The sequence below is a fragment of the Rana temporaria genome, chromosome 3, assembly GCF_905171775.1.
Source record: "Rana temporaria chromosome 3, aRanTem1.1, whole genome shotgun sequence".
Taxonomy (NCBI): Eukaryota; Metazoa; Chordata; class Amphibia; order Anura; family Ranidae; genus Rana; species Rana temporaria.
In genome coordinates, this window is record NC_053491.1 from 99,140,429 (window position 1) to 99,167,720 (window position 27,292).

Consider the following 27,292-nt stretch of genomic DNA (forward strand, 5'->3'; position numbering starts at 1 on the left):
ACCGATCTGGATTCACTGCTTCTATTGTTTTATTAAAAGCCATTAAATACTTGATTGAAGGATCTGTAGATAAAAACAAACTAGTTAAAAGAGAAGTTCAGTAACATGTTACTAAAGCAGCCCCAAATCCCCCACTGTGACCACAGGCGAGAGATGCTCTCCCTTCAGCCGCTGCCCACAGCCACGTCCTTCAGGGAGTTGTGCGTATAAATGAATTACTACCACTGCGGCAGATGGCTTGTAGTTTTCAATGAACTGCGAGGGTGCTGGTGAGTGCCCTTGTAGTTCACTGATTCTTCCGGCTCTTCAGTAACTGTCTGCCCAAACAGGAGGAACGGCCAGACAGCTGTAACGAATGTCTGCAGGAGCATGACATTGCACCCCAGATCTACTGATGGCAATGACTTGCAGGCATCATTGCGAAAAGAATAAAAAAATTGCACTGTTTTTACCTGCAAAATCGCGTGCGTTTTTATTTATTTAAAAAAACTTAAACTAAGAGTTATTTCTCTATAAAGCTTCATTTCAACAATATGAACAATACTTTTATAAAGCTTTTTATATTTCTTCTATCTCCCAAGGGAAGTACCACGGTGCTCTGTGCTACTGGTCTGCGGAATCTAGGAAATACCTGTTTCATGAATGCTATTCTGCAGTCATTAAGGTATGCAAGTAGATTCTAATAATGTCCTGCTTTCTTTCTGATGGGGGGGGGGGGGGGGATTATTTACCTTATTAGGTACCAGTAATATGTACTTATTCTTTTTTTAATCTTGCAGCAACATTCAACAGTTTTGCTGTTACTTCAAGGAGCTGCCAGCAGTGGAACTTCGCAATGGAAAAACTGCTGGTCGGCGGATGTACCATACGCGGAGTCAAGGAGAAGTTAATGTGTGAGTCCTATCTTACATCAGTCTGCTCGTGGATGCCCAAATCTCATTTAGTTAATATTGGGACTTTAAAAATTTGCTTTAAGTCACATATTTTCAAACCTATGTGTTTACAAGATTTTAGCATGACACATTCAGCTTGCATACTGCTAAGGTATTGAGCCATGTCCTTTAATCCCCCAACCCTGTTGTGAAGTAACTAGCTTCTATGTGCTGGAACGCCATTGTCTCTCTTTTAATTCTAAATAATTATGTTGCAAGTTAACACAGTGATGCTGGTGGATACCGTATATACTCGAGTGTAAGCCGACCCGAATATAAGCCGAGGAACCTAATTTTACCACAAAAATATGGGAAAACGTATTGACTCGAGTATTAGCCTTGGGTGTCCATCTGCATGCCTCACTGTGTCCGTGACTAGACTTATGTTTTTAAAGTGGATGTAAACCCGAATTTTTTTTATGTCCCAATGTACAGTATAAGATTTCCTTTCATCTGTGCCCAGTCTTGCCACACAGAGTTAATCCAGCTCTGAGCAATCCTATTTTATTGTTCAGTGGAAAAAAAAAAAAAGACTTACAGGGAAAAACCTTAGTCCGTTCCGCCCCCTTGCTGTGAGTGACAGGTTATTTACATATCTCATGCACTAGTTTCAGACATTATTTTTTTTTAATTCCCACCCCCATCCTTTTCTGAATTCATGTGGTTACTTTTCTGGATTTTGACTGGATGTTGGTGATCTTAGCAGAATTCAGTGTAAGAAATACACAGGAAAAAATGCATTTTGACAAGAGGAGTGTAGAGGTGGGTGGAGAGTCTACTGACATCACAACTCCACCCACGAGCTCCAGACAACAGATCCACCCACAGAATCTGCAGTTTTTCAGTTCTCGTAACAGACAGAGGGGAGACACTTGACAGGTAAGGATACATGCAGGAGGCATCTATATCCGTATAGATCAGCACTATGGCAGTAGTTTAGAAAGGATGAGAATGGGTTTACATCCACTTTAACATGGGAGTGTTAAAGAATATAACACTATAGAAGGGGTGCACACTTGTAGAGGAAGAGTGGGGTTATATGTGTGCCAAGTTTGGGGTCCAGGGCCGACTGGTACCGGGTTACCAAAATCCAGGCGATCGGGCGCAAAAAGGTGACTCGAGTTTAAGCTGAGGGGGGCATTTTCAGCACAAAACAATGTGCTGAAAAACTTGTCTTATACTCGAGTATATACAGTATGTTATATTGACAGCATGTAGTACCTTCCACATCAGTAAAAAGGTTCTATCTTTTCACATTTAATTTCAAATATGCCTGTTCTTCTAGGGATGTATTCTGGTGGATAATATTCACATGTTTGTTTTTGTAGGTCATTGGTTGAAGAGTTCCGGAAAACTCTATGTTCATTGTGGCAGGGCAATCAATCTGCATTTAGTCCAGACTCCCTATTCTATGTGGTATGGAAAATCATGCCAAATTTCAGGTAACTACTTTGTTGTTAAAGGGGTAAGAGATTTTGAAATAGCTGAATCTTTTTGAGTTTTCTGCTCCACTCCAGCATGAGAAAAAATGCAATTTCTTTATCATCTATTAAGGGCCACAGGAATGTAAAGTCTTAAACAGTCTGGTCATACGGCTGCCTACAGGAGTTTGGGACACCGAAAAAAAATTAAAAATAAAAGTTAAGCCAGCGCTCGTATAACCACTCCTACAAGCACCATGCTTCAGTGTTTTGTTAGTGTTCTAGGAGTTGGCTGCCTTTTCTGGTGGGAAAGTCTAGCTATACTTTTCTACCCTTTATGGATTTTGTTCTTTTTATTTTTCTTCAGTCAAGATACTGGGTGCTCCATAAATGGCTCCCTTTTGAACTATTAGGAGTGACTATCTGTCTTCTGTTGACAGTGACTTTGGTGAAACCTTGTCACTTTGGACAAAATCCCTTTTAATAACTTCTCCATCACAAGGACAAATGCCTGGAGCGTGGCACTTCAGCTGTGATGGCCTCTTGCATCTAAGCTTGTATCTCACATAGGATTCAGTTCATGTGTGTAGGACACGTTGGCTACATGCCTGTGATATTGAGGAAACTCTCAAGGAACATCTGCTTCACTATGCTTTTCTCAAAGCAGGTCAGGTGCTATGGACAGGGCGTAGTGGCAAATTTGCAAGTAGCTATAAAACACCTGGCGAGGTAGGTCAAATTTAGTTTGAAGGCTAGAGAAGGGCAGTAATTTGCGTGATAAGGGGTCCACTAGATTCCCAAAATGAAATACATTTCGGTATGTCCATGGATATGACATTTGGTGAGTGAGGCTATCTGGCACTTTGGGATTACAAACGAATGAGGTCAGGAGCGAGCGTTCTGAAGACAGCCCAAATGGTCCTGACAGCCTGCGCCAGAGTCGCCAAAGCTGAGACATAGATCCTAGTAGACGTTCGGGGGGGAACCTCGGCATCCTCACTCCAAAGTAAGTTATTTTGGTGAGTTGGGGGCCAGCCATATTTTTTTTTAATCTCTGTCCACTTGTTGTAGGACCGTTGTGTGAACCACAAAGCTATTGTGCAGAGTTGGGAGGCCTGATAGTATTTGATGAGGTTGGGAAATGCAAGGCCCCCGTCCGAGCGCGCTGCCATTAGTACCGTTTGGGGTATCCTGTGTCTTTTGTGATTCCAGGTAAATTTTAATTAGATCAGATTGGAGTTTTCTCAGATGTTTATAAGGGACATAGATGGGTAATGTTTGGTAAAGTGGCTTCAGGGAGTATCGTCATCTTAACTAAGGAGATCCATTAGGGAAATATGGTGCTTTTTCCATTGCATTAGCAGGGTTCTTATCGAGCGGAAGAGGGGAGGAAAGTTTTCTTGGTATAAAGTAGTGAAACTTTGGGTAATGTGTATGCCTAGGTACTTCAGAGAGGTTGTTTTCCAATGATAAGAGAAGTTGGCCTTCAGGTGAGTGATTTCCGCTCCGGGGATATTAATTGGGAGGGCCTCCGACTTCGATGTATTTTGTGACCTGACAGAGCTCCATAGCGGGCCAGTTCTGCGTGAAGGTTTGGGAGGGAAATCCTAGGTTGCGTCAGGGAGAGGATAATGTCCTCTGCGAACAGAGAGATTTTTGAATTGGAGGTGCAGGCTGTGCTTCGGGAGAGCAGGAGGGCTACTGATGGGACAGTCTCTGAGCCTTAGGGGGGGTGGCTTGGGCGCATAGGGGCTGAAGGCCTTGTGGATCCCTGCAGGCACTTGCGGTGTCTGGCTAGCAGGGTACATCAGTGTTGGCAGGGCAGGGAAGTCCACAGAGGAGATTGAAGGAGTGGGGGATCCTGCGATTGGTCCAATGAAGGAAGGGGTCCGACGTTGTCCTCAGTAGCTGGGGAAAAGCATCAGAGCACTGTGTGTAGTGCGGAGGGGGCGGACATGGCGGCATGTGCTCCATGCGGTGAGATCCCAGAGGGGATGAGGTGGCAGGGGGAACTCACCGCTCCAGAGAGGGAAGGAAAGTCTGTGGAGCTTGTCTGTGCCGGCGGGGGACCCTCGGGGGTGCGGTGTAAGCGGGCGAGGAGAGCTGTGTGGAATACTGGGAGCAGGCCGTGGAGGGGTCCTCTTGTCTGATCCGCCGGGAGGCATATCGTGCGGCGTGAAGAAGGACCGGAGATCCGCTGCGGTGCCAGGCGGGGGTTGAGATGATCCCCGGGGCTTTGTGGTGCGTGTGTACCTGGATTTGAAAATACGGCGCCCATGAAAATACGGCGAAATGTCCCCAAAAGTGCCTGTTTATCTCGGGCTGAGAGAAAGCAGGAGATTTAGGCTTCCATCCAGGACAGCTTCCGGTCACGCCCCCCCCACCTATCCTTTTAAGATTAGAGTCGTCTCCTCGTATCTGCCCTTGACATTGTTATTCCCGATTGATACTGCTGGTTGGATTGTTCGCCTGCTTCAGTGCAGAAAATCTGTGAATGGGGTGGTGGAACCCAACCCTTAAAGGTTATTTTTTAAACTCTAAAGTTTTTTTTTTTACCCTAATGCATTCTCTGTCCTTTTTGGTCCTTTCCTCCGAGTTAGATTCTGGAATTTGGGAAAGGCACCAAACTGGTTTCTTCAGGCAAAGTCCCAAATGCTATTTGCCAGACTCTAGACTTGGTGAAGTTGGTGTCTCCCTCCACTTGTCACTATCCCAGTGTTTCTCAATTCCAGTCCTCAGGCCCCCCCAACAGGTCAGGTTTTCAGGATTTCCATTATATTGCACAGGTGATTTGATCAGTTTCACTGCCTTAGTAATCACCGCAGCCTTTTCATCTGAGGGAAATCCTGAAAACCTGACCTGTTGGGGGGGCCTGAGGACTGGAATTGAGAAACACTGCACTATCCTGAGAGTACTCCCTTTCCATCACCCTGGTTTTTCTGAACATACTATTCCTGAATTTTCTTGGCCTACTCCATACGTTGGCTAATGTTGATTATGTCATTCTTGGCCACACTTTTCCAGAGTCCAGGTATAGTCTTCTATGCTGTCATCTAATGATCCCCCATTTTGAAGACTAAAGGTAATGCACATCATTGCCTCTCTTTTCTTCCTTGCAAGTAAGTATCCATTACTAGAAGGTCCTATGCGCCCCAGAAGGGTTAACCCTTCTGTAGATTCCCCCCAAGAGGGATAATGTTAAGTCCAGATGCCTTTTGGGGACCTGATTGCTGGAATATAGACCCTTTTCTGTGATTGGGATGTCTTGTGAGGAAGACTCCTTCGATTTCTTCTTTCCTATTCTCGGTCAAGTGAATATATCTAGTGCTGGTACTAGAATTCCTACCCCTCTGTTGTTTACAGGGGTAGCTTGGATGATTTCCAGAATTGTTTGTTTATGAATCTATTAGGCAGGTTTTTTGGGGGGGAGGGGGGGCGGCTGGCTTAACTTTTGTTTGCTAGTGTCCCATCCTTCTGTCATTGGCAGTATAACATGACTTTAAGAATTCCTAACTTCCTGTATACTGCAATGGACTTCAAGAACAATTTTCAATGCAAAATAAGATTGTTCTACTTTTTGTAATGTGACTCAAATGGCTGTTTTTAGATCATTTTGTAAGAAGCAATGTAATAAAAGGTTTAGTTGGTACTTTAAAGGTTACTTGCTCTCAGCAGTTCCAATTATGTGCTGCTCTTTGCAAAAAATAATAGTTTCTGATTTCATAATACAAAGTCATATTAGAAAATTAAAGAAATAAGCTTTTTACTTTAAGTAAATTCTTTTTTTTTTAAATCAGTAAAATGGTTTATTGTGCCAAAAATATAAGTACGGTACAAAGATATATATCAGCATACAAAAAACGTTGCAAAATAAAATTATTACAAAAAGACTTGCTTTGTACGCATGCTAGAACAGAGGCACCAGGAGGTGACCTAAACCAAATTCCGTCATTAAAGGAGTTTGAACTATGCCGGGCAGGTGAGAAACCGCCTCTCCCCCCAACACTAACACACACTCGGCCAACGGGCCAAAACTGAAAGTCTGCATTCCACCGTCTGCTTAAGCATTCAGAGTCCTTATCCATCCTTAAGTAGGTTCTCCCGACCACATTATGTAATCCCCACAGGCGCGTACCTCAACCATGGTCTAAGTTTTATACATTTTTTGACTGAGTCAGACATATTTTATAATTTTATGTTTTGTGCGTCAGGAAGATAGAATCGACTACATCTGTAACAGCCGGGTCATAACCAATCTCGGAGGTGCCAGTCCAGGCGTTTCCAGCCAGGGTTGCCAGATGGAATTAAATTTCTTAGGGGCATTTCTATGCTGATATGTATAATGTTCCCTCACTATAATAAGATTTACCTGATCAATCCATTGTTTCTTAGTCGGGACATGCGGGGACAGCCAGAATCTAGCTATCTGTTTCCTTGCTAGATATAGGAGCCTAATCACTGCTATATTAATAGGTGGGGGGTATACCTCTTCGTCCACGGCACCCAGTATACATACTATGGGGTCCAGTGGGACCCTAACTTGGTACACCGAGGAGATAACCTCTGTGACACTCCTCCAGAACCGGTGTAGCTTGGGGCACCTCCACATCAGGTGAATAAGCGACCCCTCCCCCTCGCATAGCTTGGGACACAGTGAAGAGTCCCTTCTTCCCCATCGAAACAGTTGAATAGGCGTACGATAAACCCTGTGTAACAGGAACAGGTGAGACAACCTGTGAGACTGCGAGACAGAAGTGAGAGGGCCAGCCTGTAAACAAATTTCCCAGGTCTCGCCATCAATGTCCCCCAAGTCCTCTGTCCACCCTCTTCTGCATGGCAGAGTTGCTGAGTTTTGCACAGACGACAATAGCGAGGAGTATACATGGGATATCATACCCTTTCTTTCCGTGCCAGAAAATACCTCAGTTAACAGCCTATTACTAGATAGCTGGAGAACCGACACCTGCCCCTGTGCCCGAAGGGCATGCCTGAGTTGTAGATACCTATAAAATTGTTGTCTGGGTAGACCAAATTCATTTTGTAAATCCTGAAATGATTTAAGCACATTGTTACTGTAAATCTGGGCGATGTTCTTAATTCCTGCCAGTTTCCAAACCTGAAAGCCTTCAAGCCTGAAGACCTCCATCAGGTTTAGGTTGTCCCACAAAGGAGTGTCCGCAAGAAATCCCGAGACACCCAAGGTGGATCTAACCATAGACCACAGCTTCCTAAGGAGGACCACGGTGGGTGCCGCCTGAGGCAGATGCGGAAAGCCCGCCTCCAAATTTGCTAGGACCGACGCACTCCCCGAACCCGTTCGCAGTAGAGTATCAATTGAGTCATTATCATTGGCCCGCCCCATGCCACACAGATGCTGCATTTGAGAGGCTAAAAAGTAGAATTTAGGATTAGGGACAGCCGCTCCTCCCTGGTCTTTATCATATTGTAACGTGGACAATCTGATACGGGCCACTTTTTTTTTCCAAATCAGTGATCTAAACAAGGAATCTATCCGGGTGAACCAACGACGAGGTATCCACTGAGGGGAATTGTGCATAATGTATAGAAGTTGGGGGCCCCACACCATTTTTATTAAATTTATTCTACCTATTACTGAGAGCGGAAGTTTGCACCAGGTATTACAGGTCATTTGCAGTCGTTGGAAAAGGGGCAACAAATTCTCCTCCAAGTATTTCTGTGGGTTAGCTGACACCTGAACTCCTAAGTATTTAAAAGATTCCACCACCTTCAGTGACCCCGCCGCCTCCGGTAGAGAGGCAACCGGACCATCCACAGGCAAAATGACGGATTTACCCCAATTTATCGAGAACCCCGACAAGGAGCCAAACCGTTGGATCAATTCCATAGCTGCCGTAAGAGATGTATCCACGTCTCCCAGATACAACAAGGTATCGTCTGCGTAAAGAGAAATCTTCTCTATCTGTTCACCTCTCTCAAAACCGATTATCTCAGGGGAGGACCTTATCCGCGCCGCTAACGGCTCGAGGGCTAGTGCAAAAAGCAGGGGCGATAAAGGGCACCCCTGCCTTGTGCCTCTGTAGAGCGGAAAGGGGTCCGTAAGGTCCCCGTTCACTCGAAGCCTGGCCGTGGGGGCAGCATAGAGTAACCGAACCCATCTAATAAAACCGTCACCCAGTCCAAAGCGTCCCAGGACCTCCCACAAATAGGGCCATTCGACGCTGTCAAAGGCTTTGGCAGCGTCTAATGACAGGATCGCCCTCTGTTTCTCGTTATCAACAGGTATCTGTAAATTAAGGAAGAGGCGCCTAATGTTGAGGGCAGTTGACCGGGAAGGAATAAAACCTGATTGGTCCGTATGGATTAGTTTAGTTATAACTTTAGCGAGCCTGGTGGCCAGTACCCTAGCCAGTAGTTTAACGTCTGTTGTCAGTAGTGATATAGGTCTATAGGAGTCAGCACTTTGGGCATCCTTACCAGGTTTCAATAGGAGAACTATAATGGCCTCATTCATGGAGTGGGGCAGGGACCCCTGATCATACGCATCTACAAACACTTCTTTCAAAAGAGGTATCAGGCCTTCAGAGTAGCGCCCATATACCTCCGCCGGCAAGCCATCCGAGCCCGGAGACTTGCCAGGAGAGGAAAGCGCCAATGCCTCCAGTAGTTCATCAGTCGTGAGCGGCGCACTCAATTGCGCCACGTCTGCGGCCGATAGACGCGGGAGGTGGCACTGATCCAAAAAGGAGGCAATCTCCTCAGTAGTAGGTGAGACTTTAGAGGAATACACATCAGCATAGAAATCTTTAAATGTGGATAGCACATCCGCATGAGATGAGACCAGTGACCCCGAGACATTAGTTATTGACTCTATGTGTGGCGAGCCCCTTTGTGCTCTCACCATCATAGCCAGCATATGACCTGTGCCCTCCCCGTCCTCGAAGTACTTCTGCTGAAGGAAAAATCTTTTATTCTCCGCCCTGGTCATAGTCACATGCTTAACCATATTCTGAGCCTCATTCCATGCCCTTTCGGTATGCTCAGAGGGGGAGTCCACATAAGCCGACTCAGCCCTCCCAGCCTCCCGAAGCACGAATTGTTCCCAAGACTTCGTCCCCGTTTTAATGGAGTTGATAGACCTAATAAACTGGCCCCTCAGAAAGGCTTTAAGAGCATCCCAAAGGACACCCAGGCCCGTGGAATTCCTGTTAATCCTAACAAAATTTACTAGTTCAGTATGAATAGGATCAGGGGCTGGGAACAGCGACATCCAGAAGGGATTAAGCCTCCAGCAAGTGCGCTTAGGGATTCCAGACGCCAGTATCTCAATACATAGAGGCGAGTGGTCAGAGACAGTCCTGGCCTCGTACTTTATGGACGAAACCAGGGGAAGCATCTCACTGTTGCCCAGGCCCAGATCAATTCTAGAAAGGCCCCTATGCGAGGCGGAGTGGCATGAGTAACATCTCTCCTGTGGGTGAGCAAGCCTCCAGACATCTCTTAACCCCAGCTCCTGTAGAAGCCGAGCAAAAGGCGTCTGGCTCCTTCTTGGTGTGGCCGCCCGCGCCCCAGGAGAAAACTTGTCAAGGTCGGCACACAAAAAATTATTAAAGTCCCCCACTACAAGAGCGGGGACACCGGGGTGACGTGACAAGAAGGTGGCCAGGGTCTTAAGAACCTCCGCCGAAAAAGGTGGCGGTATATATATGTTGGCTATAATACATGGTATGCCATTTAGGGAACAGTGCAAAAAAATAAAACGACCTCCAGGGTCTATTAGTGAGGAGATAAACGTATACGGTACATTTATGCCAATAAGTGTACTGACCCCTCTGGCATACGATGAAAAAGCAGAGTGGTACTGGTTGCTATACAGCCTAGAGGAAAATGGAGATTCCTGACCTGGTAGAATATGTGTCTCCTGCAGGCACACCACTGAGGAGCCCAGACGTTTAAGCACATGACCTACTGCCATGCGTTTCACTTTGTCACCCAGCCCTCTAACATTCCAGCTAGTTAACACAATCTGTACTGCCATGTCTTAGGTATAGAATCATCTGCAGCGAACACCACATAAATGCATTTCAAGTCAATAGACCAGGACCATCTTACAAATAATAAAATAAACACTATTCCATCTCGGTCGGGACAGAACACAAAAAAATAATAGTAGCGAGAGTGACCAGGTTGGGAGGAGAGAATCACATTTCTAATGTTATGGGGAGCATAAAACACAGGGTGAGGTCTCCCCAATGTCTCAGTCCAGGCGCATTGGGCACAACCTGTGGAAACAAATGTCAAGCAGACTGTAGACATATCATTCAAGAGAACCATTATCAAGCTCAAAAAGTTTAGCAAAGGAACCAAAAATAATAAAAAACCGTCGATGAGACTTCTTGTCCACGAGGAACTCAGTTCTAGTGGGCAAAGTTCACTAGCCAGCTTAAGGGCATCCGCCTCCAGCGGATCTTTTTTCAGTGTAGAACAAAACATATTTAAACAGTGCGAACACCTCCTGTGGAAACAGTTCTCCGCCTTGGAAGGAGGTTGAAATAGGACATCATTCCTGTCCCGCTGTTAGGTAATAATGTTGGTGCTTGTGAGTGAAGCATGTGGCGGTCACTCATTCCTGCGTCTTCTCCCCAAATCTTCACGCAGAGAGCGCTCCTCTCTATCCATCCATTGCATGGCTTGGGCAGGTCTCTCAAAGAAGTGCACTTCATTTCTAGCTACCACACGGAGCTTAGCAGGATAAAGCATGGCATACTGTAATTCCAGGAATCGCAACCGCTTCTTGACATCATTAAATTGGGCGCGCTGCTTTTGCACCTCTGCTGAAAAGTCTGGAAATAAGGATATCTTGGAGTTATCTATAACTAGAGCCTCCCCCAGGGTGCGTGCCTTAGACAGGATGACATCCCTGTCCCTGTAGTGTAACAGTTTAAACAGAAAGGCCCTGGGCGGGTTCCCCGGGGGTAAAGGCCTCAGGGGGACACGGTGTGCGCGTTCCACCGCAAACATTTGTGAAAAAGAGTCTTTTCCGAATTTCTCTGTCAGCCATTGCTCTATGAATGCTACCGGATTCTTTCCCTCCATTCTTTCTGGTATTCCAATGGCTCTAACATTGTTGCGGCGCATTCTATTTTCGAGTTCGTCAATTTTTGCCGCATGTTTAGCGACCATCAGTTGTTGGGCATGTGCCTCCCTCTGCATAGGGGCTATATCATCCTCCAATACACTAACACGGCCCTCAACATCAGTAGTGCGGTCCCGCAGCTTCTGCATGTCCTGGCGCATGTATGTCATTTCTGCCTTTACCCCCTTAAGTTCTGATGCCAGATGTGTCACTGAGGCATTACAGGCCGTAATTGCTGCAAAGATGTCCCTTAGTGTGGGCTCAGGCCCGTCCGGGCCTGAGGCCTCCACCGCATCCAGCACATGGGACCCTGGTGATGTACTCACTGTGTTCCACGGCAGCACTGGCGCGGATGGGTCCTCCAGGGGCACAGTGTCGTCAGCGTCGGATTGGGACCCGCTCCGGTTGTCTCCGCCATCCCCAGGGACCTCCAGGAGCTCGCGTGTGCTGATCGGGGAGAACAGCTTCTGAGCCGCGGCTTTATATTTCTCTTTCGCCGACTGCGCGGCGCCGCCATCTTGGATCGCGTGGTCCGGGGCCGTGCGGCCTTGTGTATTGCGCCGGGACATCCTATCTACGCCCGATCCGGTACCGTCGAGGGTCGCTGTAGCAGCCAGGGGAGTCCAGGTAAGTAGCGGGACCAAAGTAAAGCCACGAACGGCTTGTCAGCAGGATAATCGAGCGGATGATCGGCGGAGCTCACAGGACGTGCGACCGTCTACATTCCCAGCTAAGCCACGCCCCCACTTTAAGTAAATTCTTAGCAGAATCTGGAGCAGCTGTGCATGGCAACCAATCAGCTTGTTGCTTTCATTTTCAAAGCTTGACTACTTGCCGACTACATACCGCAGATGTACGGCGGCAGGTCAGCTCAATTGCACCATTTCGTGCAATAGACATGCGTACACCCCCAGTGTCTAAGTCACAATGTCGTCCCAAAAATATGCACTGTTATTGTACTAATGACACTGGCAGGGAAGGGGTTAACATCGGGGGAAATCTAAGGGTTATGTGTGTCCCTATGGGCTGCTTGCCAACTGTGTAGGGGATGGTCTGGCTGGATGAAGACTTAGCAGGAGCACAAGATCTCCAAAATCTTGAAAAGTTCTACTTATGTCTATTTAGCTGTAATGCTTAGCTGTGGCCACTGGGTGGTGCTGTCATAGTTGTCATGTTGCATGAATATTATTTGGCTAACTACAGGCCATGGTCATTGGGGTACCAAAGCAGTAAATCAACCACCAGATGATCTGCACCAGTTGTCTACTTTGGTTTTATTGCTGCTTTTAATTTAGACAGTATAAGGTGTGTGTATTTTTATTTTTTTGGACAATAGCTACTCTGATTTTAAAGACACTAATGTATTGTGTGTGTTTGTGTGTTTTTTTTATTTTTATAAATTCTTATGATGTTTATCATTTACTGCTTTCACAGGGGTTACCAGCAGCAAGATGCTCATGAATTTATGCGTTATTTGTTGGACCACTTACACCTAGAGCTCCAGGGGGAACTAAATGGCTCCAATCATTCAGTCATATCACAGGAGAACACAAGCCGACCTTCAAGCAGCAAGTGTTGTATGTGAGTGATGCAGCAGTGTAAAAGACTTTATTATTCCCCCCCCCCCCCCATGCTTTATAAACAAAGATAAGATGATAAAAAATGTTTACAGGAGAAGTATTGCCAAAGCTTTTTTGTCCCCTATGGATCACAGGAGATCTTTTCATTCTGCACTCCTGCGACCAAATTTCAGCAGACAGTGGATGAAGCCCGTTGATGTCACAGAGCTGGACCAGGCTCTGGAAAGAAGCCCAGAAGCATGCATCAGCATCTAGCTCAGCCTCTCAGCGATCCGCTGAGAGCCTGAGCCTGCTCAGCCCCTCCACTCCCGTGAGCGCTGGAGAGGAGAGCAGTGAGCTGCTGACAGACCTGGCTCTCTGTTTAGAGTGCAGAGGAAGAACTGAGTGATCAGTGGTGTTTGCTCGGTTCTTACTACAGAGCCAGCTGGGAACAGATGCAGCATCAGATAAATCCTGCATCCGCCTAGCTTAGTATAATTTTTTTTTTTTTTTAAAGCCTTACTTTTCTTTAAAAAAAATAAATAAAAATGTTTGTTGCAAAAAATTTAATTATTTGAGTGCGGGGAGAATTTGGTTGTCACTGAGGCTTGATGCACAAAAAATCTTCAGCAAAGTTCAAAAATGACTGTGATCCTTACACTTTAATATATAAGCTTGCTTTTTCCAAAAGATTGTATTAGGGCAGGCACAACAATTTTTTACATGCGTGTGTGGCAGAGTAATATAATTGGATATAGGCATAGATATTGCATGTCGTTTTTCCAAACTGAGCTGCAAATTTATTTTACGTAATGCCCAAGGCTAAGTTCACCCAAGTTGCTAATTTGTTTTCGGTGAACTCGGTGGACTGAATTGGCTACTGGAAATTCTTCCCTCTTTGACCTTGAATCTGCCCCCATGCCAGAGCCATTATCAATGGCATGAAATGGTTTTTCTGTCTTGCATTACCCACAGTGTAAATAGGTAGCGATTTTGTAATGCTCGTTATTACGGCCTCAGCAGGTGTGAATAGCTGAGAACTCCGGTACAGATATGCCTTTCTTCTTTCAGTTTGTAACAAAAACAAATATGTCTGCTTAAGGGCCGGCTCGCACTGGAATGCACAAATTCCTGTACAGCCTCACAGGCTCCTGTTTTCACTGCCCATTCATGTCATTTGTCTGCCAAACGTACTGGAGTGTGGAAAAAGACTACTTTTTCCGATCGCACCACAACCAAACTGCATGGTACTGCAGTACCATGCGGTTTGATGGCCACAAATGCCCTGTGTCTGTGAGATGCATTTGGGGTCCTGTCAATGATCTGGCACCTGTGCATGTCTCGTAAGGGCAGCGTGTTCATGTGTGGGGAACGTGACGTACCCGCACCGCATTCCTGTGTGAACAGGCCCTCCTTTTATTTAATGGAGCAAAGAGTTAGAGTGTTAAACTGATCTGCAGACGTTTTCAGATGTTGCCACATTTATAGAGACATTTCACATATTACTCAGGCGATGTGTGAAAGTGTCTGGTTTTGTTGTTGATTGAAGCCAATTTTTTGTTACAGAAATGGAGCGACAACAGTGGTGACCTCTGTGTTTGGTGGAGTTCTGCAGAACGAAGTGAACTGCCTAATTTGCGGAACAGAATCCCGAAAGTTTGACCCATTTTTAGGTCTGTCTTCTTAATAAATAGTGCTGAGCATTATTTTACATATCCATTAACTTTATACACTCAATGAGCTGGTTCTGGCCAGCTCAGTGGATGCACAAATAACTGGTAGACTCATTTATTTTTTTACAGATCTCTCTTTAGATATTCCCAGTCAATTCCGTAATAAACGTAGTAAGAACCAAGAAAATGGACCAATCTGCACACTCAGAGGTATGACTTTGTATACATTTTGTGTCATTTCTACTGTCTAGAATTTTTATAGTATTATACCCCCCCGGTGGATGTTTAGTTCTACACATTGAGCACAATTAAATAAACCTTTTCTAAGGGTCCTTTCACATGGGCTTGTCTGTGTACGGACTGCTCTTTGCTCAGCAGAGATCGATCCGCTGATCCCCACTGAGCAGGTGGATGACAGGTCTGTCTCTGCTCACTGTGCGGCGATGGACCTGTCAAAGCATCGCTGTCCTTTCATCCGATCCGATTCTCCAGACGGATGGAAAATTTAGGGTTTCACAGACAGGGTTGGATCGGATATCTGCGGATGTCAGCGGACATGTTGGCACTGACACTTGCCACTCCATAGGGCTCTATGGAGCATCCGATCAGGTCCACCTGAAAAACTGACATGCAAACCTGATTGGAAAGTCTATGTGAAAGGGCCCTAAATAGTAAACTATTATTTATATATTAAATAATAAAAATAAATCTCCCTCTCTCCTTCCTCCCACCCCCTCCTTCCTCCTCGATTTAAGCACATCTAGTCATATCTGACGTTTTTGTACATTTAGATAGATAGATAGATAGATAATTAGTGGGGTTTTCTAGTCATAGGTTCCTACTTTGCAGCCTATCTTAAATTTCCAGAGGCCTTACTGTTCACTTTTAAGCAAATCCTTTCACCGTGTTTAGCTATAACGAATGCTGTGCTTCTCCTGTGTAATTTTTTTGGATATGTAACTTGCAAGTGTTTCAGAACAATTGTCGCATACATGTACTGTATAGAGTCATGCATTTTTTTTGTTAACTGCTACAAATCCTCTAAATTAAAAACAGATGATGTACTTACCTGAGCGTCCTCTCGATCCAGCGATTTCCAGGAGAGCCTTTTCTCCTTGGGGACTCGCACTCCTGATTAGCTCTTGGCAGCAAAAAGCCATTGGCTCCCGCTGCTGTCAATCGCAGCCAGTGAGACAATCGGGAGACAGAGGGGTCAGGGCCAACATGTCTGAATGGACACACACAGCTGCTGCGGCTCAGCTCAGGTGCCCCTATAGGAAGCTGCTTGCTGTGGGGGCACTTAACAGGAGGGAGGGGCCAGCAGTGCCGGCGAGGGATTTGAGAAGAGGAAGATCTGTGCAAACCCACGGCATAAAGCAGGTAAGTGTTTTTTTTTTTGTTTGTTTTTTTACTTTAACCTTTTAACTTTAACCAAACAAGTTTTCACTTTTCGCTCACGTGAATTTTAGTTACACTTGAAAACTTGGTTTCTACTTTACCTGCAGTAAAAGGCCAGCTATGTTGCAGTTGATAAATGGCTCCCTCTTACAGGATTCCCATGCATGTGCTTTGCTTAATGTATTGCCAAAAAACACCAGAACTTCTTTTTTTTTTTTTTTTTTTTGAGGTGCTGTTTTTTGTTGTGAGATTCTCTTTACTGAACATTACAGAATGCCTACACTGTGCTCTGCAAGGGACACGTTGTACTTGCTGTTGGCAAATCATCCACATTAATTTCCTCCTTCACTCCAGCACTCAGATGTGAACATTTTTAGCAGAGGGATGTAGTGAGTCTCCCATTGGAGACAGTGAGTGAACAGCAGTGGTGGCATTTTCTATATAGATGTCTGAGGACACAACTTTGAAGCTGGCTCAACTTGTCTTTTAATTACAGACTGCCTGCGCAGCTTCACAGACCTGGAGGAGCTAGACGAGACAGAGCTCTACATGTGCTTAAAATGCAAAAAGAAACAGAAATCCACCAAAAAATTCTGGATCCAGAAACTACCAAAGGTTTGTTATTAAGCAGTAAAGTCCTTGTTATTGATTGATGTTCTCCATGTTATTCAAGTGATTTTAAATGCAGACAGTGAAAGGCAAAGTAATATAAACCAAAGCTATAATTCCCTATTCACGGTTAAAACTCCTTTTTCCCCCCTGTAAAAAAAGATTAGTTTCCAGTAGAGTTGCACCAATACCATATTTCTAACACCGAATACGAGTACTGATATCTTTTCTCAAGTACTCACCGATGCCAATTACTGACATCGGTCGTCTAGGAAGAGCAGGTAGAGGGGTGGTTTGGGAGGTGGGTGAGAGCAGGGTTGGTGAGGGTGGTGATCCAGACTTACTGGCTGGATCACTAGATGAAAATATAAGAAGGCAAGCCTAAAAATAGGAAACTAATGCAGCCATCACATCTAGGAATTGGTAAACTGCAATACAATAAATAATTTCTTTTGTGTTTTAATATTGCCTTAACTGACCGCATATGCATATTGAAGTTGATTTCTTTCATCTGCAGATGAATTTAGTGCCGGTTCACACTACAGCGACTTGGGATCCGTCTTGTCAGACCTCAAGTCGCCCCAAGTCGCTTGATATCAGTAATCCCATGTTAGTCAATGAGAGCCGTCTAAATGTACACTACTGAAGTCACTCCAACTTTAGAAAAGGTTCCTGTACTACTTCAAGGCGACTTGTACCCATAGATTTGAATGGAAGTTGCCTGCAAAGTCGGATCTCCATCTTAACTGAAGCAACTTTACAGGAAAAGAAAATAGTTTACCCAGGCAAACCCCTCCCTCCAACAAAGCTCAATATTCTGTGATTGGCCACAGCCAAAGTCGCCTGTCTGGAGGCAACTTCAAGTCGCGTTGTAAGTTGCTCAAAGTCGCACTGAAGTCGCCTCAAAATCGCCTTGCAAAGTCGCGCTGTAAGTCAGGTTGCCCCTGTGTGAACCGGCACTAAACAGATCAGATACAGAATAACAATGAGAGAAGAGATAACCGCTTCAGATGAACCAGTTTTTGTGGCAGAACTGTTTCAAGGGTTTTACTCTAATTTGTTCACCATTTCCTTGCCGAAAGAGGGCATTCACCCTGCTGCTTTCTTATGGCATTTTCATGGTGGAATACTTGGATGACCTCCTGCTGTGTAAACAATTGGTGCAGGCTCTGTTGGACAGCATGTCTAATGCTGCGTACACACGATCATTTTTCGGCATGAAAAAAAAGTTTTTCAAAAACGTCCTTTTAAAATGATCGCGTGTGGGCTAAAACAACGTAAAAAACCTGCGCATGCTCAGAAGCAAGTTATGAGACGGGAGCGCTTGTTCTGGTAAAACTACCGTTCATAATGGAGTAAGCACATTCATCACGCTGTAACAGACAGAAAAGCGCGAATCGTCTTTTACTAACACGGAATCAGCTAAAGCAGCCCAAAGGCAAATGGAACTTCCCCTTTATAGTGCCGTCGTACGTGTTGTACGTCACCGCGCTTTCCTAGATCATTTTTTAAAAACGATGGAGTGTGGGCAACGTCGTTTTAATGATGAAGTTGGGAAAACGTAGTTTTTTTTTCATGCTGAAAAATGATCGTGTGTACGCGGCATTACCTCTCCAGACATTACAGTGGTTCAGATTAATCCTTAACCACCATAAATATCACTGGAATCCACTCCATCAGTTGGAATATCTGGGTCTAGTCCTGGACACAGCTCAGGCCAAAGTAGTCCTTCCACAGTAGAAACTTTAGTGACTTCAGGTCTCAAATTTGAACTCTGCCGTCTAGAAGCTGTGTCCTAATAGCGGCCTCCTCCAATACATTTGCCCAGTTTTACTCCAGACACTTGCAATGCAACACTCTGTCGTTGGCACATTTTTCCATCTGGTCTCTGGACACGCAAGTCAGTTTGTCACTGAGAGGACCAGGCTGTCCCTGGCTTGAAATCTGGCTCTGGAGTCTTTCCTACTTGTCTCTTAGAGCAACGCTCAGCAGTTGTGAAGGGCATACTGGACTCGGTATGAGTGTCCAAGAAAAGGATTTTACAAAAATCCTATTATATGTATTTGAGTGTCTGTCTGTTATGTATATTTTATGAATGTAGCTCTTTGTACGCCAGCAGACCGAGCTGCATGTGTTTTTGTTTTTGTGTCAGGTCACATGTGTTTCTTTTCCCGTCAGCTGCTTCAGAGTAGACAGGTGATAATTCAGAGCGGCAGCTGGCATACATACAATAAATGGAGGGGGAGGGGAACTAAAACGAAGGACCTATTATTCCGGATGATTCTCAGTGAAATGATATTTACATTATATGCCTCTCTCTGTAGGTGCTATGCTTACACTTGAAAAGATTCCATTGGACCGCATACCTTAGAAATAAAGTGGACACATATGTAGAATTTCCTCTGCGAGGATTGGATATGAAGTGCTTCTTGTTGGAGGTAAAGTGTGTATGTTTAACTTCAGCATGGCCACAGGCTAGTGGGAGACTTAATATATATATAATATCTCTTATCTTTATTTTTTTAGTTTTGTAAATATCCTGTTCACGTGATAAAACTGATGCACTTGCACATGTGTAATGGAAGTGCAGTTCCACTCTTTTAATGCCTATTAATGGCAATTTGCCTGAATAAAGGAAGTCTGACTTGGGAGACCTACATGAACTGTCATCTGACTTTTGAATTTTAGTTTGAATCACAAAAAATTGGCCTGTTAAGCCGCATGCTGATTGGGCATGCTGATTGTACCCAAGTCAATTTATCGATCGACTTGAGTACACCCAATCTGTCAATGGCTGATTTGACATCCAGTAGCGTTATTGTGTACCGTTTTGTCAAATGATTTGCTGGTTTATCACTTCTTAATATATGAAATTATATGTATATATTTTTTTTACTTTTCTTTGCAACAGCCAGAAAATATGGGCCCAGAAAGTTGTCTTTATGATTTAGCAGCTGTTGTTGTCCATCATGGCTCAGGGTGAGTTGAGAATTTGTATTTGTGTATCTTCCTACCTTGGAGGTGATATGGGTAACAAAATAATCCTTTTTTTTTTTTTTTTGGTCAGTGTTGGCTCTGGTCACTACACAGCTTATGCCACCCATGAGGGTCGTTGGTACCACTTCAATGACAGTACAGTAACCGTGACAGAAGAGGAGACAGTGGGAAAAGCGAAAGCCTATATTTTGTTTTATGTGGAGCGTCCAGTCCCTGCCACTCCGGAAAAACTCTAAATACCTCTTTTCATTCCCATAAACTTCACACATGTCCACCTTTCCACTAATACTTGATTGGATTTTATTTTTACTTTATGCACTTTCACGGCTCTGTTGAGCATTGTCTGGCTGTCAGTGATAGAGTAAGATGTATTTACAGAACTCCATCGCCACCTCTGCTGCCATAGAGATCCACAGTTCTCTCAACAAAATTTAATGATGCAGTATATACACCTGAATTTTGACTAGGTAAAAAATGAAATAAAAAGTCAATGTGATTATGAAATAAGTTGATGAACGATGGTGGAACTCTGAATTTGGCTACGTTTTCTGCTGATTTCCAGTGAGGGCTCAATTCTAGAAACTTTCCTTTTTTGGGGGACATTTTGATGCAGTGCCTTAAACTGGAAGCTAAAGGCAAAAAATCTAGTTCTAGCCATGGTGCCTCTTTAATGACTACAGAAAATGGGCCTTTGGAAGAAGTATGATTACCAGTTTCATGGGGCAATTACAATGATCTGAACATTTGCACTCTGTACATTCAGCAGTTGTTAATGCGCTGCCATAGCGCAATGTCTAAGCACTCAGGCCTGGATACACGTGAAATAGTCTAGGTTTATGTACAATTCAATGTGAAGTTGGAATAATGCAGTTCTACCTTTTATGTATTGTCAATCCTTTACCAGCTTGTGTTGTAGATGATCCCAAATTTGGGATCTGGTAAGAAGAAACTCTTTAATGTACTTCTACACATTTTCTGGAGTAATGTGTCATCTGAAGCAACGTTAAATCACTTTTGAGTAATTTTTTTTTTTTTTATTATTATTTGAGACTGTCACTGATAAGTCACTAAAATTTATTTTTCAGTAAAGATTTGTTATCCTTAAAGTGGAGGTTCACCCGAAAAACTAATTTTTAACCTTAGATTGATGCTCATTTTGTCAAGGGGAATCGGGTAGTTTTTTAAAATCGAAGCCATACTTACCGTTTTAGAGATGCATCTTCTCCGTCGCTTCCGTGTATGGGCTGCGGGACTGGGCGTGCCTACTTGATTGACAGGCTTCCGACGGTCGCATCTATCGCGTCACGATTTTCCGAAAGTAGCCGAACGTCGGTGCGCAGGCGCCGTATAGAGCCGCACAGACGTTCGGCTTCTTTCGGCTACTCGTGACGCGATGTATGCCACCGTCTGAAGCCTGTCAAGCAAATAGGAACGCCCAGTCCCGAAGACCATACCCGGAAGCGGCGGAGAAGATGCATCTCTAAAACGGTAAGTACAGCTTTGATTTAAAAAAAACTATCCGATTCCCCTTGACAAAATGAGCCTCAATCTAAGGTTAAAACATTTTTTTCGGGTGAACTCCCGCTTTAAGTGCTCTAACCCTTAGCAAATAGAAATGAACCTTGTACTGTTCTCACAGCAGAATGACTTTTGGTTGGTCGCTAAGGGTAATTGCACTTATAATGATCCTTACTTTTCCTAAAACCTAAAGGTAACAATAGTGTTGAATTGCATGCTCTTTCTTTCAGTCTTCAGAATAATGCTGTGTTCCAACTGAGCCCAATGGATCATTGAATTGGATATCACTGAAAATGCCACATACAAAAATATGTGCTCAAAATTACAAACAAATAAACCTCCGACTTTACTGGCATGAATGGGAACATACATATGTAAAAAAATAAAATAAAAACCCTATAATTTTAATCCTTGGAAAACATTCAAATGCGTGCAACTGAATGGTCAGGAATGATCCATAAAAACGTATTGTGCTTGTTGCACGAGTCGGTTCTACACTGCAGCTTATTCATCACTCCTATTGATGGCAATATATTTACACATAAACAGATTGCCTTCGAAACAACTATAACATGTAAACTAGCCCTAATGAGTCGATGCGTTTCTCATTCCTGCTTCTTCAGGATGCATGAGAATTTAAGCAGAAAACAAATGTACTAAACCAATATCAAAGTTGCATATTCATTAAATGGAAGGAATGCTCTATGCCGGCATTCAAGGGTATCATGAATGTCTCTCTAGTGGAGGCTGCTTTTAAAGTGGTCTCTCATTGGTACTTGGAGCCCGAGGGCTTACACAGAATGTACCCAGATTCTTCTGCTCTTTGTTTCCAAGGTTGTGGATAAGTGGGCTCAAAGTTCCACTTGTGGTAAATTCGCGCAATTTTGGCTCAGAGCCCACTTATTACAAAAGTATCGGTTTTGTTCCCCCCCGCTGGCGCTAAGACTCCGAACCGAGTGATCAAATACTGCCAATTGCTTGGTTCTCAGGGATCCCTGAGCAGAGAGCTGGTGGCCGTCAGTCACCACTGTCTCTACTGCCTGACCCCCCCCGCAGTCAGTGGAGCGTTGAGCTGTGGAGGGGGCAGAAGCGGCTGGCTCAGGCTCTCGGCGACTCGCTGAGAGCCTGAGCTGGGTGCTGGTGCAGACGTATGGATGGATTGTGACTTCATTGTCGTGATCATTGCCTGAGCCTGGACCGGCTCTGTGATGTCTCCCGAGCTTCGGCTGTACTTCTCCTTTTGATAATATTCACTATGGTTACGGAGTATATTAAAGATCCCAAAATTGCTTTACTCAATGAACCTGTGGATGAGATACCTCAACATACGCAGGCTCTAATTTATGTTTCTGGTGGCCAAAATGGCTATCGCCACGGCCTGGAAGAAACCTGTGGTTGAGTTGGCGGTGATCAAGTGTAAGTTTACCTAGATAATCACTAATGAAAAGCTAGCCAACATCATATTTTATGAAAAATGTATAAATACAGATTATAAACATACTTCATGATGCTTCTGTCCAGTTGAAGAGAGTCTGGAATCCATGGATACAATATCTCCAAATGCCTATGTAGTGAGCACTCTGGGGGTGCGGACAGCACAGATCTCAACTCCTCTTCTGTTTCTTTACACTTCCTCTCTCTTCTACTTTGAACTCTTCTTCACCCTTGTCTCATTTCTTTATGACCCTGCTTGCACTTTGTCTATTTTCTGAGGATATTTTGAATGAGGGGAAACGTGTGTAACGTTGATGTTTCTACTGATGATCCTATGACTTGTCAGTATGTTATTCGTGAAGCTCATTATTTCCATGTTGACACTTTATGTTGCCTGCGTAGCCATTCCACACTTATTAATGCTCTTCAATAAATCAAGCAGGACTGATTACAGGCCGTATCCTTTCATGTTAATGTCTGCCTTTCATATTTTTTTTTTTTTTTTTTTTTTTTTAAAGATTCTTTCAATAAATACTATTGAAACAGAAAAATTACATATTCATTTATACTCTACAGCTATATTTGGTATTCTAGTTGTTTCGAAGGCAGGTAATCTGTCTGTGTAAATATGTGTAAATATATTGCTATCAAGAACAGTAACAAGCACAATGTTTTTATAGATAATTCTGACCATTCAGTTGCATGTATTTAAATTTTTTGTAACAATAAAAATGAAATGTTTTTTTTTTTTTTACATATGACTGTGTATGTTCCCCTTCATGCCAGTAAAGTTTGAGGTTTATTTGTTTGGAATTTTGAACCCAATGGATCCTAGGCCCAGGCTGTACATGGCTCCTGGACTTCTGCCCAAGCTGATATTAAAGTGAACCTGTGCCCATATCATACATGCTTAGGTATTTACATATTCTGAAGAAGCAGTAACATTCCCCGGTGGGATGGAAGAGCCTGGGAAGGTGGAGGGAGAGGAGCAGGACCCCCTTCCGCTGCTTGTAAAAGCAATCCAGTGACTATTTAGTCACTAGGCCAGCTTTTACTGAAAATGGCATTGCCTTCTCTAAAAAATTATACTGGGTGATTTCTGCAGCTGTAGTCATCATCCTGGTATAACCACTGAAAATTGGGCGGTATGCATACATCGCCCAGTGGCAAGTGCTCAAAGGTGTTTTTTTTTCTCTGCTTAAGAATATGTGAATAGTTTTTAAGGTCTATAGTATTGGCACAGGTGCGTTTTATGCCCTAGCCCACTCATTCAGCTGTCAAATACTAGTACTTCAGTGTGCAGTAGAGACTTTGACAGTTGAATGACATGGGTGGCAGACATCAAGGCCTCTTGTACAGCCTGGGGCAAGGATTGGTTTTAATTGAAGTGTTAATTCCCACTGTGTGGTGACAGAAGTTTTACGGCTTTGTAAAATGCTTGTCCCTGGAAGGACGCACAGAAAACAATTTGTTTTTGTGTGTCCCATTCAAACTGCAATGAAGTATAGAGCTGTGCTGCATTTTATGGCAGTGCAATGTACAGTGACATGAATAAAGTGTACATAAAAAAAAAAAAAAAAAAAGCTGCGTGTGATGTGCTGCATCACACACAGTTGGGAATCGACCCTAAAAATAAACTCTTAGGGACCAAAACTATTTATGAAATAATGCTGCATGTCTTTTAGCTTACAGAAAAATGCCCTTCTTTAATTACAGGTGTTTTTAAACATTGGTGACTTGTCATTCCTAATGTCATTGAATCTCTAATTTAGTCATGCACAACCAGCCGTGTAAAACTTTTGATAGTTCTCTAAAGCCTCATTTTCACCTGGGCATAGCAGAAACAAGCATTTCTGCCCGTGTTTCTGCAAACGTGCAACACGCTTGCGGTGACATTATTTCTTAAAGACACACCAAATGCGGGTTGCAGTCAGGCAAAAAGCGCGTGGCACAAAAAGCGACGGACTCGCTGCCAAAATATGGTACATGAGTTTCTTTAGCGTGATTTTGAATCAGGGAAAAGTCTATTCAAAAGAATGGTGCCACTCCAATAACATGGCGCAGTAATGTTGCTCAAGTGTGAACGGGGCCCAAGGGTGTCCCTAGGCATCCACAGATGGTCAGATTCAGTTGACTTCAGGCATCAATGTCACCAGAGCAGTCTCAGATATTTATTCAGCTTGTATCCATTGCATGTTGAATACATTAGAAGTTGTGTTAACCGATTTCATACAGCAACATGAGTCTTCTATGGTCTCCTTGTAATAAACAGAATCTTTCTGCATACCAACAGAGAATACAGCAGGTAAGGTATTTTCCAGTGTCACTAAGAAACTAAGTTGTATGTTCCAGTTTACCTTCACTTTACATTCCTGGGATGAGATATGATAAATATGTAATGTCCCATTTTATAAATGGATGTAAATCTGTAGTAGTGTTAGAATGACCTCGGCAGCAGCACTGGTCTTGTGCATGTCTGTCTGTTACGTCACTTGTCATCATTCAGCCCTACTGTTCTGATGTATTCATGTAATAGTTGAAACTTTTTTTTTACATTGATAATCATTAACACAAAATGGGTTTCCTCTTGGGATTGTAGGCCATATTTAATAAACTGGATAGGAAGAGTGCTGATGTGCTTTATTATATACTGTAACAACTAGATGAGAGCTTTATAAATTTCTTTCTCGTCCTTTGGGGGCCATAAGGGGAGAGTGAAGAGACTTACTAAAACTGGCGAACACAGAATTTTGGTGTAGCTGTGCATAGAAACCAATCAGCATCTAACTAACTTTGACAATATAACCTAGAAGCTGATTGGTTACTATGCACAGCTGCACCAGTTTTACTAAATCTCAAAAGATGTCTTTTACCTTGGAGATTTACTGCTGCCTATAGGCAGCTTAAACACTGGCAAATAAACTGTAGGTTAGCCCAGGATAACCCCTCCTACTACCAGCATGCATCAGTCTTTTACTAGCATCCTAGGAGGATGGATTACTTTAACCCTGCTGTGTAAAAGACTAACCAATTTATACTACCATTTATTTTAAAAACATTTTTTAATCAAGACTCCTCTCTACATCAATGTTTCTCAACTCCAGTCCTCAAGTACCCTCAACAGGTCATGTCATCAGGAGTTCCCTCAGTTGAAACGCCTGTGGTAATTACTAAGGCTGGGTTCACACTACTACACTACTTTCATCCTACTTTGCTCTGCTACATTGGTCCTACATTGATCCTACATTGGTCCTACATCCATCCTACTTTCATGAACAGGATACTACTTTGGTCCGACTTCAATGATATTCAATGGGCCTGAAGTAGGATCAATGTAGGACCAAAAGTAGTACAGGGAGCATTTTCAAAGTCGGACCGACTTGTGTAGGACACTACAAGACGCTCTCATAGGGAAACATTGAACACAGAGCAAAGTAGGATGAAAGTAGTGTAGTAGTGTGAACCCAGCCTAAAGCAGTGAAACTGATCAAATCACCTGTGCAAAATAATGGAAAGCCTGAAAATATGACCTGTTGGGGATACTTGAGGACTGGAGTTGAGAAACATTGCTCCACATTACTGCTAGAACTGGGCTCTTCAATGGCAGCTTACTGGTGTGGCTGTACTCAGCCAGGCTTTTGGATAGGACCGAGAGACCATTTAAAGGCTCAGGAACCAGGTGTTATGGCTTAATTAGCTGATAAGAGTGGGACACTTTGAGCCTAGAATATTCAAATTTTCTGAGATTGTTGATTTGGAGTTTTCATGAGCTGTAAGCCATAATCGTCACAATTATGACATATCACGACTTGAACTATCTTGCTTTGCATGTAATGAGTCTATCTCATTAGTTTCACCTTTTAAGTTGCATTAGTGAAATAAATGAACTTTTGCATGACATTCTAATTTTTTGACTTTCACCTGTACATTACCTTCTATTACCTGGTTCTTTGTGGGGCTCTTTCCAGGCTCCGTAATGGCAAGAAGTTAACTGCAGAGTGCTTTTCAGGTCCAGAGACACTGGCATTTTCTTATCAGTTGCCCCAAAGTAATGTGTGCCCTCAGCTCGCACGCATGGCTCTGGGCCGCTCCTTCCCCCACATATTCTGTATCTTAGTTACCTGCAGCCTTCGTGATTTCTGAACCATGGCTTACAGAGACTGATTTTGTGCCGATCCAGTGTTTTCCAGATAAGTTTATTATGAATACGTCTTAGTCTCCTGCTATTGCTTCCAATTAAAGAGACCGTTTCAGCACTAATTGACGTGGTAATCATACTTCTGAAAATAGAGAATCATCCTGTTGCTACTACCAGTGCGGTTTCCAAAGACTTTGCCATTGCATCTACTGTTCCAAAGCTTACTCTACAGAGATTAGCAACACCCTGACAAGCTGCTTCCTTTCACAAATGCTTAAAGCGGTGGTTCACCCATAAAAACGACTTCCCCCTATTACACTGCCCCCCCGCATTACAATACGAATATGCCATTAATTTTTTTTTGGCTGCTGTACATACCTGGGTACAGCTATTCACCCGTGTCCTCCAGGTTGCGAGTCCTGCGGGAGTGGGCGTTCCTACCATGGCGGTGATTGATGTTTTGACAAAAAAATGAGCTCCCCCCCGTCGCGTAAGCCG

At 43.8% G+C, this 27,292-nt stretch overlaps 1 protein-coding gene across 1 annotated transcript in view; it reads left to right on the forward strand.

Annotated features, from left to right (window-relative positions):
• USP3 (ubiquitin specific peptidase 3) overlaps positions 1-20,211 on the forward strand; it is a 40,081-nt gene extending 19,870 nt beyond the window's left edge. The window contains exons 6-15 of the mRNA XM_040343075.1: positions 582-664; positions 780-893; positions 2,261-2,374; positions 12,903-13,049; positions 14,594-14,700; positions 14,830-14,910; positions 16,595-16,713; positions 19,032-19,145; positions 19,619-19,686; positions 19,775-20,211. Of these exons, the coding sequence (XP_040199009.1) occupies positions 582-664; positions 780-893; positions 2,261-2,374; positions 12,903-13,049; positions 14,594-14,700; positions 14,830-14,910; positions 16,595-16,713; positions 19,032-19,145; positions 19,619-19,686; positions 19,775-19,940 (1,113 nt within the window). The 3' untranslated portion in view covers positions 19,941-20,211. The remainder of the gene's footprint in view (positions 1-581; positions 665-779; positions 894-2,260; positions 2,375-12,902; positions 13,050-14,593; positions 14,701-14,829; positions 14,911-16,594; positions 16,714-19,031; positions 19,146-19,618; positions 19,687-19,774) is intronic.
• The last annotated feature ends 7,081 nt before the right edge of the window (positions 20,212-27,292 follow it).